We start from the raw sequence: 16,944 nt of genomic DNA on the forward strand, positions 1-16,944 counted from the left end.
TTTCATGGACTTTCAGTTTGCTTTTCATTTGTCACATGTTCCTTTGTTCAGTTTCCCACCACTCGTCTGTCTCCCTGGTTACCGTCATTATTAGTTAATATGTATAAGTTGTGTTCCATTAATCATCCTCATTAGTGTTTGCTATATAACTTGGTCACATTCATTCTCTGTCCGGTCACCGTTATGTTTAGGTGTTTGATGTTAGATGTTTTACCTTTCCGCCTGCTATCTGAATCTACTATTAAACTTTGTTGTTTGGAATTATCTTCATCTGCCCTCATCTGTCTGTCAGCAAACACCCTTGTGACACTAGGTCCCTTAACCCTACCCCATACCTAAACATAACCACTACAACAACTACTTACTATCAATAAGTAATAATTGAGTTTATTGAGAGAAAGAATAGTGAATATGTGTTCCCTAATCTAAAGGGTTACAAGATTTTTATATACTGTGGGGTCCAAAAGTCTAAAAGCAACGCTTCTATGAATTTTACTAATTGAATTCATTTTTGTTTTCAATTACAAATTATATTATGAGCATGTTTTGCTTTAATAACAACAGCATCACTCAAGCTGCATGAACTCCACAAGTTAAGCCTTATGATCATGTTCTCTCTGAACTTTATTATTCATTTTCCATGATATTTTTATTTCCTTTTTCCCATTTTTTCCCACTGATTGTTTTGGACCTTACTGTACATTAAACATTTACTTGACAACAAGGATTTTTTGTTGATTTGTTATTTTATTTTTTCTTGTAAAACGTACTCCAATATTCTTTGAGATTTTTTTACACCTTCAAAAAATCATTTTTTACAGTTTCTTCAAGAAAGAAAATAGTAAATGTTTTGTTTAAACATTGTAGGAGATACTTCAAAGAAGATCATGATATACAACTCTATAACAAGTGTGTTTAAATGATTAGATGACTCACTGAATTATACATGGGTTTAGTGATTCTTTGTGTTCTTGTACTGTGACTGCCCCTCCCTCTCATATATTCTATTGTTATGAGGCACGACACACACACACACACACACACACACACGCACGCACGCACGCACGCACACACACACACACACACCTGGAGAAACACTGGAACTCATTGCTGTTAACCAAGTAGTCCAAATGACATTGCCTGATCATCCGGATTTACAAATGATTCCTGAATGGAAGAAGCAATATATTAGCTACGAGGTGAGTTTTGGGTTCTTGTTCTTGGATATGTTCTTTACACTTTCAGCCTTTCAGAGATGTAGTACAATTGTAAGTGTAACTTAGCATGATTAATGAACCAAATAAAGGAAAGCATTTTGTTTTCAGACCCTAAAGCCTATGCTGAAAAATGAAGATAGACTTAACCTCATTTGTTATGGTAAGAGCATCAGCATGTTTGTTGTTTTAGCTAATGAATTCTAGTTATGTGAGATTACTCCACTATGAAATTAATATGACTTAGTCATTAATTTTTACACTGTTAAAATGAGTTTAAATAAAAATGAAAAAAAAAAAAAATGAATGGTGTATAACTTCATAAATTATTCACATTGAAATTAAATGCATGATAGATTTCAACTTTCTATGGCAGGTATCCTCACAATATCAAAGGTGAAGCAGATCAAATGAATCATTAATAACTTTGCAAAGTTGAATGCTTAATGAGGGAAAGGATTGAGATGTTGTGAATGTCAGTATGCAGGAAGTTAGTAAATAACATGTGACAGAATATTATAAAGTTTTATTTATCTATCAGTAATAATGAGACACTGTATAGGAAACAGTCAAAGATCTGTGACAGAGGAATTCTTCAAAAGCTGTGAGGAAGAGCTGAACAAGGTGAACCGCTTCTATTCAGGTAGACAACTCTAAAGTACTTAGAGCAGATCATTTACAATAAATGTGGATACATATTTACACTACCTATTATATTTCTATATTACAGAGAAACTATCAGAAGCTCATAACAGATTGGCAACATTTGGGATTGTAGCGCAGGATGTTTCTGGATCTGATCAAGGACATAATCATGTCGTCAGAATTACTCCACCTATTAAAAGAAAAAACACCAATATAAAACAAATCAAAATGGCAGTTTGTGAGCTCTACCTGAGCCTGGCCTTTCTGCAAAAATACCAGGTGGTCTTTAGAAATCTTGAAGATTTTCATTTAGCAATATACATGCATACAACCATGAGAAAATTTGGGATCAGTAAGACTTTTTAAATGTTTTTGAAAGAAGTATCTTAAAAATCAGTAAAACTAACAATTTTGTGAAATATTACAATTTAAAATAACCGTCTTCTTTTTTAAATGTAAAACATTTCTTCTTATTATCATGACAGTTAATACAGCTGTTCTTTTTCTTTTTCTTCTTCTTCTTCTTCTTTTTTGTGATATTCCACAAAAGCAAAAACTTTTTTTTTTTCTGGATTCTCTACTGATGATAAGTTTAAAAGAAAAGCATTTGTATCAAATAGAAATCTTTTGTAACATTATAAATGTCTTTACTGTCATTTTTATCACTTTAATGCATCCTTGCTGAATAAAAGTATTAATTTCTTTAAAAAAAGGAAATCTTATTGATCTCAAACTTTTGCAAGATAGTACAGGTGCTGGTCATATATTTAGAATATCGTGAAAAAGTTCATTTTTTTATTGTAAATTATTTTAAAAAATGAAACTTTCATTTATACTAGATTCCCTACATGTAAAGTAAAACATTTCAAAAGTTGTTGTTTTTTTTTATTTTGATGATTAGAGCGCACAGCTCATGAAAGTCCAAAATCCAGAATCTCAAAATATTAGAATATTTCCTAAGATCAATCAAAAAATGGATTTTCAAAACAGTAAAGTTCAAGTTCTTTAAAGTATGTTCATTTGTACACTCAATACTTGGTCGGCAGCACATATTACAGCAAATGACTTGCTCCTAGCACAAATTACAGCATCAGTGAAGTGTGGCATGGAAGTGATCAGCCTGTGGCACTGCCGAGGCACTATTGAGCCTTCAGATCATCTGTATATTGTTGGATCAACTGTTTCTCATCTTTCTCTTGAAAATATCCCATAGATTCAGGGGTCAGGCATGTTGGCTGGCCAATAAAACACAGTAATATCATGGTCAGCAAACCACTTGGAAGTGGTTTTTGCACTGTGGGCAGGTGCTAAAGTCCTGCTGGAAAAGGAAATCAGCATCTCCATAAAGCTTGTCAGCAGATGGAAGCATAAAGTGCTCCAAAATCTCATGGAAGATAGCTGCATTGACTTTGCACTTGATAAAACACAATGGACCAACACCAGCAGATGTCACGGCCCCCCAAATCATTACTAACTTCAGAAACTTCCCACTAGACTTCAAGCAGCTTGGATTCTGTGCCTCTCCAGTCTTCCTTCAGACTCTGGGACCATGATTTCAACATGAAATGCAAAATGTACTTTTATCTGAAAAGAGGACTTTCGACCACTATTCACTGTCCAGTTCTTTTTCTCCTTAGCCCAGGTAAGATGCTTCTGACGTTGTTTTTGTTTCAGAAGTGGCTTGGTAGTCCTTTTCCTGAAAGTGTCTGAGTGTGGTGACTCTTGATGCGCTGACCCTGGCTTCATTTGACTCATTGTGAAGCTCTCCCAAGTGTTTGAATTGGCTTTACTTGACAGTATTCTCAAGCTTGTGGTCATCCCTGTTGCTTGTGCACCTTTGCCTATCCAATTTCTTCCTTCTAGTCAACTTTGCATTTAATATGCTTTGATATATCACTCTGTAAACAGCCACCACATTCAGTAAACTTTTGAAATGTTTTACTTTACATGTAGGGAATCTAGTATAAATGAAAGTTTCATTTTTAAAAATAATTTACAATAAAAAAATTAACTTTTTCACGATATTCTAATTATATGACCAGCACCTGTATATCAGTTGTCCTTAATGACTGAAGTGATATAAAACAATACAAATTATTCCTAATATACATTGTGCTGATTTTTTCCCCCTAGGAATTTAATTATAAATGTTTCTGCAAGATCACCATAATGTATGATTCAAAGTTTGCTTCTGAACATGGCCTAAAATGGAGAAATGAGAGGCTTGACACATCTCTTCTCAACACGGACAGGGGCAAATGTAAACATCTCATGTCTAAACTGGAGGTGAGAATGCAGAATTGTAACTGTTCCTTTAGTTAATTTTATTCATTACAGAACATCCAGTCTCTGGATCAGTGAACTGAATGTATTCTACAGACATTTATGATTCAGCTGGAGGGGGGTGACAAATTGAGAGCAATGAAAAGACTTGAAGTCCCACCAATGGACAAAACACCGGTAAGAACACAGCGTCACATGTGAAATCCTCCTGAATGAAAAAAAGTGGCTCTGAATCAGCAGGTATACTGAATAATGCACTGCAAACAGACAAAGTCTCTTTATAAAAAGCAGGCATTAAAATAAAACAACTGGCTTTAAAGGTTGCATTATTACCAAAACAATAAATGCAGTAAGGTTCTCTTATTTATCTGAAATCAGATGCAGGATTTTCTATTGTTAAATGACATCATTTGATTTATTTATACATGTTTCACAAACTTTTATCATCCTAAAATATCAATTGATGACATTTAAATGACCAAAATGTTCTTCTTCGTACTGGAGATATTATCATAATGGAGAATTAATCTACAGAGGTATGAAATAATCATGATGTTGTCATGATATCAGATATTGAAGTCCTTTTGGACCACTGAAGTCAATTTAGTCAGAATTTAACATACATAGAAATGTAAGATATGCATAAATTTTAAATACAGTGCTCTCTTTGAAGCCTCTTACATATTATAGTCTTTTTTCTTATATGTACAAAGAAAGTTGAAGTGTGGATAATGTTTCGGACTGGCTTCTCTTGTGGCCTCATCCTGGCTTTCCTTACCATTTTAATTTTCAGAGGTTAGTAAAGTTTACATCTTCTTTCCAACTGTAACCAAACTATAACAATGGCATATAATTTCTGATATCTGACTATGGGGGTCTCCATTCTATGAGATAGAGAGTTGGAGTAATGGGTATGCTAAAAGGTAGGGGCGTTTCGAAAGGTAGATGCGTGCTGAAAGGTGAAATGCTACAACAGAAACTAACCCCTAACCATACCCCAAATCTTAACAGGCAGCCTTTGTGACTAATTGTAAAGACCTTTCGGCATGCCCCTAGCTTTCATCATGGCCATTACTCCAACCTGCATATACCCACACTTGCATTCTATTATTAACCATTACTATGCATGAAAGAAAAAAATATAAGTATGAAAGAATGGATTTCAAGTCATATTTCTATCTATTTGCCAGTGGGTATGTATGTAACATCCAACTGTCAACTTGTCTTGAAAGTGTTTAATGAAACAGACCTGGAGCTTCTGAAGCCTCAGCTGCAGCTTTACAAGGGAAGTTTCCTGCTGATTGAGTTTTTGTTCCTGATCGGACTGAACCTGTACTGCTTTAATACTTCAGCAATAAATCACACGCTCATCTTTGGACTGGATCCCAGAGAGCACCTCTCATGCTACCATATTTTTGAGGTGAGTTGTGAAATCATTTATTTGAGAGTGTTTATTAATCTTATGATTACTGTGCTGAGGCCTCATGTATTTGACTGTGTAATGCAGATGGCCGGGGGTCTGACTATGTGCTGGTGCTCTAGTATACTGGCTAGTCTTCATCCTCCTGTGCTGTCAGTTCCACAGCAGCTCCATCCACTGCTTTTTCACAGCTTCCTCCTGTTTCTGCTACTAAACCCCTTCTCCATATTTCACGCTCAGGCTCGTCGCTGGCTCATGGTCACAATGGTAAGATATGACTAAGATAAGATTAATGCATGGCACTAAGACTTGATTTTTTGTTTTTATACTTTTTATTTTTATTTGTTTTATTTATGTTTTTGTTTGTTTGTTTGTATTGATCCCAGACAGACTGTTAGTCTATGTATTAGTGGTGAAAATATTTCAGTGACTCTCTCTGCAGGTTACATTGACACGCCAGTAGGTGCCAACAAATGTCTTTATGACTGAGACACTCAATAATTAATTCAACAGATTTGTTCAAAAACTTTAGTTTGATGACAGGATCCTGACACTCATGTTGTTTGTCTTGTACTTGTGTCAGCGTACGGCTTTGGGGTTGTTCTCTGAGCTGTACTCTCTTATGTCTTATTGTTTTGGGTGTTTGTGTAAGCACATGGCTTCTGTCATGTTTGTTTGTGGTCTTCTGTCTTGTTTTGAGTGTTTATGTGAGTACATGGCTTCTTTCATGTTTGTTTACCATGTGCCTTTTGCAGATGGCTTTTGTTTGTTTCTGTGTGCCATGTGCTCTTTTGTCAGTCTCTAGTCTTGGCCCCATGCTGTTGTTACCTGATTATTGGTTTATGAGGTTGATGTTACCTGATTATTGCTTTATGAGATTATTGGTTTACATAGGACCTCCTGGTTCCCCACCTGCTCTCCTTTGTTAAGGCCCCGATATACTTCAAACTAAATCGAAGAACGAACTGATGTGACGTCATTTCGAACAAAATCAGGCCAAAATGAAGTTTGTTTTGTGTTCTTTTTGGAAGATTGAAACAAAAGCAAAATTTCAGGAAAAGTTCATTACAGCTGCAAAACACCTTCGTACTAACATTGGTCCGTGAGGTAACATAATAGGAGGTGTGCGCCGATGCTCCGCCTTCACTCGCGTGGACCGCGTCTTTGACTCATTTCGTGTGTTTGAGTTCGTCGAGCTAAGATCTCCGCAGGTGAAAACATGAACACACTGGATAGCCGCTTTATAGTACAAAATGAAGTTGTGATTCTGATAAAATGAGGCACTGACACTGTTTTTCATGTTTGATACTGTAAAGCTGCTATATAAATAAACGTGACTGGAGTGCTAATTTGCAGAGATCGTGCTAACATACCCATGTTGTTATGATTAGAAGCTTTTCTTATGCTTTCTATAAAAAATGCTTGCTGTTTTCTCATTTTTGTTGTGTTTATATTGTTACTGAGAAGAAAGTGCACGGCACATATTTACATATTCATCTAAACGTCGCTCTCAGCAGTGTGGGTGACATCAGATGTTCGTTTGTGTCACCAATGGACACCGCACTTGACCACACCCAGGAGAAGGCCATTCCCCTGGTGGAGTGGCACTATGAAAGGACATTGCAAGCCCAAGGAACAGAACTGTAGGCCAGTGCTATTGCATCCACTATCCAACAAGATAGTCTTTGCTTTGTGACTGGCAGCCCCTTAGAGTGGCCTCCAAAACACAAACAGCTGCTCTGATTGCAGAAGATGTAACGACTGCTCATCCTCAGAAGCAGGAAGAGCACAGAGCATTATAACCTGAGCTCTGAAAGGCGTGAAGAGTACCTTGGGTAAGTAGCCTCGCCTTGGTTTAAGGACAACTTTCTTCTTGTTGGGTCCAAACTCAAGACAATACGTATTCACTGAGAGCGCCTGCAGGTCGCAGACTCGCTTAATTGATGCTAGAGCTAGCAGCAGGGCAGTCTTAAGCAAAAGTGGTCAGGGTTCAGCTCAGAAGTGGCTCGAACTCGAAGTGCCCTAAGGACTGTGGATAGATCCCAGGGCAGAACTGTGAGGGGGCAAGGCAGATTCAGCCTTCTGGCTCCCTGAAGAAACTTCACAATTAGGTCGTTCCTTCCAACTGATTGGCGTGGGTGCGTGGTGCACCGCAATGGAGATCCGTGGGAGGGCAGAGGTACCCCTGCCCTTCCGTCCCCCAGGGGAAGTGTAGTGTACCTCTTCTGCTTCTTGCCATCAACAGAGGTAAGAGCAGACGAAGTGGAGTGGTGAACGTGCGTTGAATAGGGGGCACGCCACGATTTCTTCATGAATTTCTGGGAAAAACGGGGTTGGTCGCTATGGGTAGGCTCTTCTGGGGCCGAACACTCTAAATTCAGTTCTTCTACGGCCTTGGATAGCACATGGATCAGTTCCAAGTCTAACCGCGGCCTGGTATTGCCTGGCTCTTTAGACGGCGGGGGGAAGAGTCTTCTGCTGGACCACTCCTCCACAACAGAAGTGGCAAGTGACATGGTGTCATCAAAATCCTCCTCGGATATGCCGAAAGAGACCTAGCCACTTGTGCCAGATGAGGGGAGTTGGTCATTGCAGGTAAAGAGCACTGGGGAATCTTCTCGCTGTGGAGAGAGTGAGTTCACTGCAGCCTGAATGCTTGGCTTGAATGCTTGTTTCTTTCATCTCAGCTTGAGAGAAGAAGAAAATGGGGGTGCATGAGGAGCGGGATCACTTTCTTTAAAGGAAGCAATTTGCGAGTGCAGCAAGGTGAGACTCGTGCTCTCGCTGTCAGAGCAGCTGGTCTTGCAGCCCAGGCAAGCTAACGGTGTGCTCGTTTGAGGGAAGCAGGGGAGCCCTGCATGAGCCACACTCGTTGCTTGAGATTTTGCAACAAACGTTGCTCAAATTTATTTATTTATTTTTTAAATGAAATTTGATCTTAATAGGTTGCCGGACAGGTGCATGGGAAAAGCATCAAGTCAGCTGCAGCACCATCGTTCTGCTGCTTCAGAATCAGCGAGGAAATGATCTTCGTGCATGAAGGAGAAAGATTCAGACAATATGGCATCCAGCGTGACTTATATAGGCAGTCAGCCCATTTTGGCGGCCTGAAATACTATTTGTCTGTGCAGGTACACAGACATGATCCAATCAGGCTTCAGTATTCGGAGAAAAAGAGTTTCACCCATAGCGTCAGCAAAAACTGGCTCAATGCGAGTGAACCATATCAAAAGGAAACAGGAGGGTAACAAGGGAGAGCAGGTGGGGAAATAAACCAATAATCAGGTAACAAGAGGGTGGGACCAAGACTAAAGACTGGCAGAAGAGCACATGGCACACAGAAACAAACAAAAACCATGTGCAAATGGCACATGGCAAACAAACATGACAGAAGCCATGTGCTCACACAAACACCCAAAACATAAGACATGAGTGCGCTGCCCTGAGAATAACCCAGCCGTATGCTCACACAAGGACAAGACAAACAACATAAGTGTCAGGATCCTGTCACCAAACTAAAAATAAGACCAACCAAGGTGACAGGACCCTGACAGTAACTTGCAATATTGTGTCTAGAATATAACTTTAATCAATATGAATACCTTAATTTAATATCACACTCGCAAGTGTGCTGCTGGTCTGAATGTCAGCAGGGCTCTGATTAATAACTAATGACTGTCACAGCCTTGCTGAATCCTGCTTATATTCAGATTGCTCATGATATTTCTTAAAACCAACATGATTGTTTTTTTTTTTTTTGTTTTTTTTTTCCTTAATTTATGTACCCTCATAATCTTTGATCAAAATAACTTCCCCTTCCTCTTGGAATGACATGACATCTCTTTTCTGATACATAAAAAAATCAAGTAAATGAAGACAAAATTAGGAAGAAAAGACTATTACAACTTCTGTTTCATGCCAAATTTATAATAATTATATTTCATTATGTTGCAAATACAAAATATCACAGTTTCATCTACTGCTTTCTATCTACCTAAAATATGAGTGGGTGCGGACAACTTGAATGTGTGAGGCATCCAGTGTCATCCAGTTCCAGTTAATTTAGCTTGCTATCTTTGCTGTAAAATGTTTTGCAATAGCACTCATTTTAGCAGCAGTGGTCTCTAGAAAATGCATCATCATATGTAATGTCCTGATTTATGCATTAAAATATCCATATCACAGTGTAAGGTCTTGGCAGCCCCCTTCCAGCCTGTGGGCTTTGCAGAATGCTGGCTAGCAGATCAATTCAACAGTCTTAGCCCTCTGTTCCTTGGCTTGAGGGATCTGCTGTGCTTCTATACCTGTCAGATCAACTGGAGAGATATGTGGTCTGACAGCCTTCCATCCACAGGTAAGAGGGGCCTAATCCTTTACCTATAATTGCTACTGAATTATATTATATTATATTGAATTGCAGGGTTGAAAATATTGATTTCTTAATTTCTCATTTTGATCAACCGATATCAATTCTTAAATCTCAAGCATCGATATATGCTGTTGTCAGTTGATGCATGCACTTAAACTAAACTTCATTATTTGTAGCGCACCTCCCATCCAATAAATCACAATAACCTTTATGCTTTGTTACTTTTGATATGAAACTAAGTTCTGTCAATTAAAATTCTGCCAATTTTATTACAAAATTCAAAGAATTTCAAAGAATAATTTTTTTGACAGATAGCTGTAGCCACCTCACTTCAAGTGAAGGGGAGCACACCTATGTTCCCAGGATCCTGTGTTCCCTAGTTCAATGGTCTGTTAACACACATTAAAAAAACTTTTAAAAGGTCAGAATGCAAAGTTCAGAACTCGCCTTCAGTAGCAAATTAGTTCAAAAGGGAAATATAAATAATTAATTATAACTTGTAATTAATTATAAATATTTGGATCAGTTAATAGAATTAACTTGATGTAGCAAAATTATTACAAACAATTAACTTGTTCATCCACCAAACACTCAGTATTAATCGTCTAATAACTTTTTGTGGCCACAGAAAAATAACTCCTTTTTACTGGGTACAGTGCTACTCAAGAGCATGTAGCTGTAATCGCATCATTAAAGGTACTCTTGAGTTGTGTGACTAAACAAAAATCTAAACAAACAGATACACACAATCATGCGAATGAATGAAAGTGAATGAATGAAATGGAAATGGAAACAGGGGAATGAAGCTATGGAAATGTAACCACAAACATAACAGTCAGTTAACCACCTGTACAGAACCATCAGCACCTTGGTAACAAGGTGGTAACAGATGGTTATACTAAACATCTGTTTAGTTAGTTAAATGTACAATGAAGACGAAGAAACCATCAAGACAGATCAAATGAAAAAATCTACATTTTCAATCTCCCATCACCAATTCAACTGTACCAATCCCTCTTAGCCTACCTTCATGTCAGGCTAAACTCCCAATCGACCCACTCTTCGCAGATGACTCCAATCACCCCTCATACGTTTCTGGTTCCAAAGACACCTTAAGTCCATTTTGCTCCAAACTGGCATCCCAGCAGATCACTTTTCCGTTTGTACCGTATAGGTGCAACAACCACAGCTGCTCCAAAAGGCCTTTCCCAGCAGCAGATCCAAGCACTTGGCCGCTGGTCATCGGAGGCTTTCAGTAGTTACATTCGATCAAATCACTCCCACATCAAAGAAGCCAAACGATCCCTCATCAGCTAAATTCTTTAGCATCAGCTTGTTCCCATACCCAAACCTACAGGCTCATCTTATCCATCTTAATTTAACACCAATACACTAAATAGTGGAAACATTTCCATTCTAACCGTCGCAGCAGCATCCGTCCAATCACTCCCGCAGGAAACAACTACACTATTCCACTGCTGCAACAGCGATACTACCTCAGCTTCCACAGAAGCTCCACTTCTCCATCCAAATTGCTTTCACTGCCACAGCAACATTATTTCCTCCGCTCCCACAGAAGCTTAGTTTCTCCGTACAAATGCTGGCACTGCCGCAGCAGTATTATCTCCTCTGCTCTCGCTGAAATTCCGTTTCTCTGGCAAAATTTTCTCCACTGCCACAACAGTGATATTCCCTTATGCTCCCACAGGAGCTTGGTTTCTTTGGCAAGGTTTCTGTTGGCGGGTCCACAGGAGCAGATGTCAAATAGAAAGGCTTGTGTGCATTTGCCTGCCATAGAGGAGCTGAAAGGGTGAAGTACCAGTTGCAGCATGTGGAGTGGCTTGGTACACCTGTAAGAAGTCAGTTACCACAGGTTTCCATGGATGATATTGCTGGATGCCCATTTGGACAGTGTGTTTGAGCACACAGTCGAACCTCTCTACAGCATCATTAGCTGCCAAGTAGTAGAGAGAGGAACAATGGTGACAAATATTCCTTCCTTCCAGAAAAGCAGAGAAAGCAGCAGACATTGTCAGTAACAATTCTCAATGGATTTTCCACTATGGAGAGCAGTGCAAATCGAAGAGCAGCAGGTGCAATCAGCTGTGAGCCTCGAAAGGCAAAGTTGTCTTTAACAGACAGTTCCAGTCGCAATTTGTAGTATGGCAACAACTCAACGTCCAGTCCCTTGGTTGAAGGAGGCCAACCATTAAAAATCTATATAGAGAAGGAAAAGAAGCAAATGCAGCATCAACCTCAGCAGAAGACAATGAATTGGCACGCCACACCTTCGAATGCAAATCTGAGAAAGCGTTGAAGCTGCAGGGCTATCTGAATATGACAATCTTTCAGGTCCACAGAAATAAACCAGAGAATTCGCTTCTATGTCAACATTTTGAATGGGCACTTTGCTGATGCACAATTCAAAAGTCTCAAATTGAGAATGGGGTGCAGGCTGCTATCCTCCTTTGGCACTAGAAAGTAACGGCTGTAGAATCTGCTCTCGCGCTTTGCCAGTGGGACCAATTCTATAACAGAACTGGTATAGCTTTGCTAGTAGACTGGAAAACTCTGACCTCAGCAGCTGAATGTTTTGCAGATGAATTGAGGACATCGTTTGTAACCATTCAGTATAATATCCTTTACCCACTCTGATGCATCCGGCAGGGCATGCCATGCTACAGCAAAGGTTGGCAGCGGTTGGTGCCCTTCGTGGTTTACACGAGACAACTCACCGCTTATCAGTGGGGGGTTGGCTGTGTGATGTGGGTAACACAGGGGAATACATGGACATTTCTTGCACACACACAAACAACATTGACACCCACAACAGACAGGGCAAGCAGACTTATCTTTTCTTATCTTGCTTATCTTTTTGGCTCGCCACTAGTTTACAGTGGTAAATGGCCTTTGACTGCTTCTGTGCCTCAGTGAATGCTTCCATTGCATTGCCAGTCAGACCCATTGTACTCACCAGTGTGTCCAGGAGCACCACTTTGTCAGAGTCTTTCAGGTCCGTAAGCGTCAGCCATAAATGACAGTCCAGCACAACCAGGCTCCCCATCACATGGCTAATAGGCTGGGCTGTCATCTTTATGGCCCTCAGCACCAAGTAGGTTGTGCTGCGAAGCTTCTTGACGGTGGGCACATGTTGAGTGAGGGGTGCGCCAAGTCTTGGAAAGCTCCTCATGTACTTCAGGGAAGAAAACCACTGACTGTTGGGACCATTCTTGTGGAGGTGGTCAGACTGGAGGTATCACTCACCTAGTCAACTCCTTGCAGGTTCAGCAGGGGAAGACCACCACAGCTCATCCATAGACTTTATGAGGACCCTCAGCAATTCACCATGCTTGTGCGAGGCTCACTCAAGTCAGTCCACAGGCCCCACTCCTCTCTCTCCAAAACCTAGTGGACATAGCATCCTTGTCATCTTTGGATGTGCCAAAGGAAACCACATTGTGGGCTCCAGGGGAGGGGTGAATGCTGGCTTTAGTGAAATAAATATAGGAGGATGGCTCAGGTGGATGAGGGGCATTGAGCCAATGGGAGATTGTCGTATGAGCTTTGATGAAGTTTCTCTCCTGGAACAACAGAAGAAGCAGCCCGATTAGAGCCAAGGGCCTCGTCTCCCAGCACAAGAGTGAGTCGAGTGTGCGGAGAGCGCGGGCAGTCCAAGCCACTTAGTGCTGTCTACATGTGGGTACAGCCCAGGCAGAAAAACATATTCTGACATGTAGAGTACTGTACCTGATTTATATCCAAATGAGTCGATATATATATATATATATATATATATATATATATATATATATATATATATATATATATATATATATATATCGTATTGAATCGAGAACAGAATTGAATTGATAAGCAAGCTTGTGAATGAACATATATCATGAAATTTGAATCAATGACCAGCCCTATTATATTGTATAATGTTCTGTGAATGGAACACAGATTATGCTGTCATATTTAAATAAAATGAAGTTTTAGGACAGAACTACTTCAGAGTTCGTAGAATGTTTCAGTGTTTCAAGAAACCTCTTTTTAATCTTGTGATGTTTTTTTTAGTTGATATTTTCTTCTGTTTGTTACAGTGAGTCTGGACTGTGGGCAGTATAGTATGGCTGTAACCTGTCTGATCCAGTGTTTTCCACCATGGCTTAGATTTGCACAATGCCTGAGGTGCTTCTGGGACACTGGCCACACGCTACATCTACTGAATGCAGGAAAATACTTCACTGTGTTTCTTATGGTTACATTCGCCGGCCTCTACAACATGGCTAGAGGTACACGACCAAATAACTAGTTAGCATTTAAGATTGTACTTGTTTCTACTTGTCAAAATTAGCACAGCATTTAGTGACAGAAAATTCAGATTTTTCTGATTTTCTTGTTGATGTGTCAGGATATGGTAGCTGTTTGAGCACAATATTTTAAACATCATTTACAGAGAAAGCTTTTTACTTCCTACATCTGTCAGTGTAAAGTCTAATACAACTGTTGTGGTTGTTTAGGGAGAAAAACAAGGGCAAGTGACATATATAAAATGATTGGGTGCACTTTTGAGAATATGTTCTCAGGTTTTTACATAACTATTCTAAACATGTCTTGGAATTTCATGGTTAATGCAAGGTAAAAGAAATCAAATAGAAAAGAACAAAATGAAAGACAAACTTGTTTAAAAGCATGAAAAAAAAAATAGTTGTAATACTAAGATAATAAAGGACCTTGAAAATGTTATGATGCTCAGCATATTTGTGTGTATATGTGTGATAGAGAGATCTGCCCTGCTTGAAGAGGGGAGGATATACCTGTATATATGGGCCGTGGTTACCTGTATGGGTGTTCTAGTTACAGTGAGTTGGGATTTAAGGATGGACTGGGGATTACTTCAGGGAAATGGCCTGCTAAAAGATGAGTTGGTGTACTCCCAACAGGTAAGTTAGTATAAAAATTAGTCTACTAGTATTGATCTGATGATTGTCTTTGTCAAAATAATGGTGAATTATAAGGTGCATGTGGAAATATATTTGACAATAAATTAGCACGGAGCATTAAAGGAATAGTTCACCACAAAATTTCAGTCTCCTTCTCACAGAAAGTTATCATATGGCTTCAGAAAACTTGGAATAATGTGTATGGGTCATATGGACTATGCTAAGGAGACTGGCAAATCTCTCCAGGATTGTGGCTAGTAAACAAAAAATAAAGTATCATATGTCATCTCTGGAAGCATTCTCCATTGATTGATAACTTAGGAATATCTTGAAATGTTTGTTTTAGATTGTAAACTGTAAATAGTAATTTTCAGGAAGGTAAAAAATATATACTGTATATAGGATCACCACACTGTCATTCTTAAGGTAAAATTGTGTTATGATTTTCAAGTGTCATATAACAGTGACTGAGTTTTGGTATTAAGGCTAGTTTTTGGGCTAGTTGAATTAAGCTATTTTTGATTGGCCAATGGGCTGGTTTTGTTAAACAGATCTGGCAACCCTTTTAAAACAGCCTATCCTTATTGACTTTCACTATTTCACTATATATTCACCTTTTAGTTGGTAAATAATGAAGAATTTTTATTTTGGGTGAACCTTTCTTTTAATGTATGCACATATCCATAAATTAGAGTTTATCTGACCCATATTAAACAGGAATTTGAAGTTAATTCTCAATAGTAAATAATCTGAATTTGGCAGTATCAGTCCATAATCTGAGTTACAAAAAACACATTTAGCAGTAGTGATACTAGTTTACTAAACCCTTCTCTGCTATCACTATTTAAGATTAAGCATATGTATTATTTTGTCAAATTGACCATGCGTGACAAATCAGTGATTTAGTCTGTGGTGACAGTGAAAGCCTTTAACACTGGAATCTCATGAAGTTTGAAGCTAAAAAGGTGGCACTAAATTAATCTCTGTTACTAAGGGGTCAAACTGTCCAGCTCTTAATATTGAGAGATGTGCTCTTTCAGTTGTACTACTATGCAGCCATGCTGGCGGATGTGCTGTTGCGGGTCTCCTGGGCTATAAATATCCTTCTGGCTCAGATGAAGGATTCAGCTGCAGCTGCCACTGCAAGTGCCCTGCTGGCACCACTGGAAGTCCTCAGGTTAGATTTCAGTCACACGCTCTAAGCAGCAAGTGAGGAGGTTTGTAAACTTGTAATCCAGGATGATCAGCGCAAATTACATTTTGCTATAATTTAATTTTATGGTGGCTGCTGACTCATAGGAAAAATATTCAGGATTAGATTGTACTTTGAGCAATCTAATTTTAGGAAAGGTTATCTGACTATTTAGCAGAATATTATTTATTATTTGATGTATTCTTTTTCTTAATTCTTTCTTTCTGTTCAACCAGACGTTTTATTTGGAATCTCTTTCGGCTAGAGAACGAGCAGCTGAAAAACTGTGATAAATGTTGTGCTGTTCGTGATTTGTGGAACATCTGGAGGCATCTGGAAAAGGATCTGAATGTTCTGTCTGAAGACCATCACAAAATTACCACACATGGCACAATATGCTGTTTACCTCTCCCAAATCAGAGGTTATTGTCTGGACAGTTGTTGAATCTGTTCCATCTTAGCAGTTTTTTTTTTTTTTGTTGTTGTTGTTTTTTGTTAAATAATTCAAAGAACATGAACTGAAAATGAACAATGTTGTTCTTTTGCAGGGTAAAGGAGACAAAACTGCCTGCTGGGGGAAAGATGCAGAGATTCGCCCATGTATTTAAGGAAGAAAATATATCTGTATGAAAATGAACGAAATTCATTTGAGATATTTGCGTAATGCAGGTAGGCAAATGATATGTTAGATATTAACCATAATTAATTCTGTAACTATCTGTTTATCTAGACCCTGTTGAGAAATTGCACGTGTATTGTATTCTCTGCATTCAAGTAAAACTGAGCTAATGTTTTTATGTTTCATTAAATTATTTCACTGTAATCACTGTAAGCAAAAGCCCTTTTTATCAAAAAATAATGGTGACCAAATAGGCATA

The 16,944-nt window shown here is 38.8% G+C and overlaps 1 protein-coding gene across 2 annotated transcripts; it reads left to right on the top strand.

The window, feature by feature from the left end:
• Positions 1–1,025: 1,025 nt before the first annotated feature.
• LOC125267612 (xenotropic and polytropic retrovirus receptor 1 homolog) lies at positions 1,026–16,885 on the top strand. Of its 2 annotated transcripts, none has more exons than XM_048189420.1 (15): positions 1,026–1,199; positions 1,326–1,377; positions 1,756–1,857; positions 1,945–2,138; positions 3,993–4,145; positions 4,239–4,319; positions 4,856–4,937; positions 5,375–5,562; positions 5,650–5,829; positions 9,748–9,916; positions 14,032–14,223; positions 14,714–14,874; positions 15,915–16,051; positions 16,303–16,488; positions 16,615–16,885. In XM_048189420.1, exons 1-15 carry the CDS (start codon positions 1,131–1,133, stop codon positions 16,694–16,696), a joined length of 2,028 nt encoding a protein of 675 aa, XP_048045377.1. In that variant the 5' UTR covers positions 1,026–1,130; the 3' UTR covers positions 16,697–16,885. The 2 variants fall into 2 exon arrangements, with proteins under 2 accessions (XP_048045377.1, XP_048045378.1); XM_048189421.1 differs by having other exon boundaries at positions 1,777–1,857; positions 16,615–16,871.
• Positions 16,886–16,944: the final 59 nt, after the last annotated feature.

This window comes from Megalobrama amblycephala, linkage group LG4 (genome assembly GCF_018812025.1).
Source record: "Megalobrama amblycephala isolate DHTTF-2021 linkage group LG4, ASM1881202v1, whole genome shotgun sequence".
Classification (NCBI taxonomy): Eukaryota; Metazoa; Chordata; class Actinopteri; order Cypriniformes; family Xenocyprididae; genus Megalobrama; species Megalobrama amblycephala.

Bases quoted from the DNA above. Each gene is read 5' to 3' on its own strand.
- LOC125267612 (XM_048189420.1), top strand. From the start codon at position 1,131: ATGACATTGCCTGATCATCCGGATTTACAAATGATTCCTGAATGGAAG. The intron at 4,320-4,855 runs GTAAGAACACAG...ATATGTACAAAG, and splicing joins CACCAATGGACAAAACACCG to AAAGTTGAAGTGTGGATAAT. The intron at 5,830-9,747 runs GTAAGATATGAC...TCCATATCACAG, and splicing joins GCTGGCTCATGGTCACAATG to TGTAAGGTCTTGGCAGCCCC.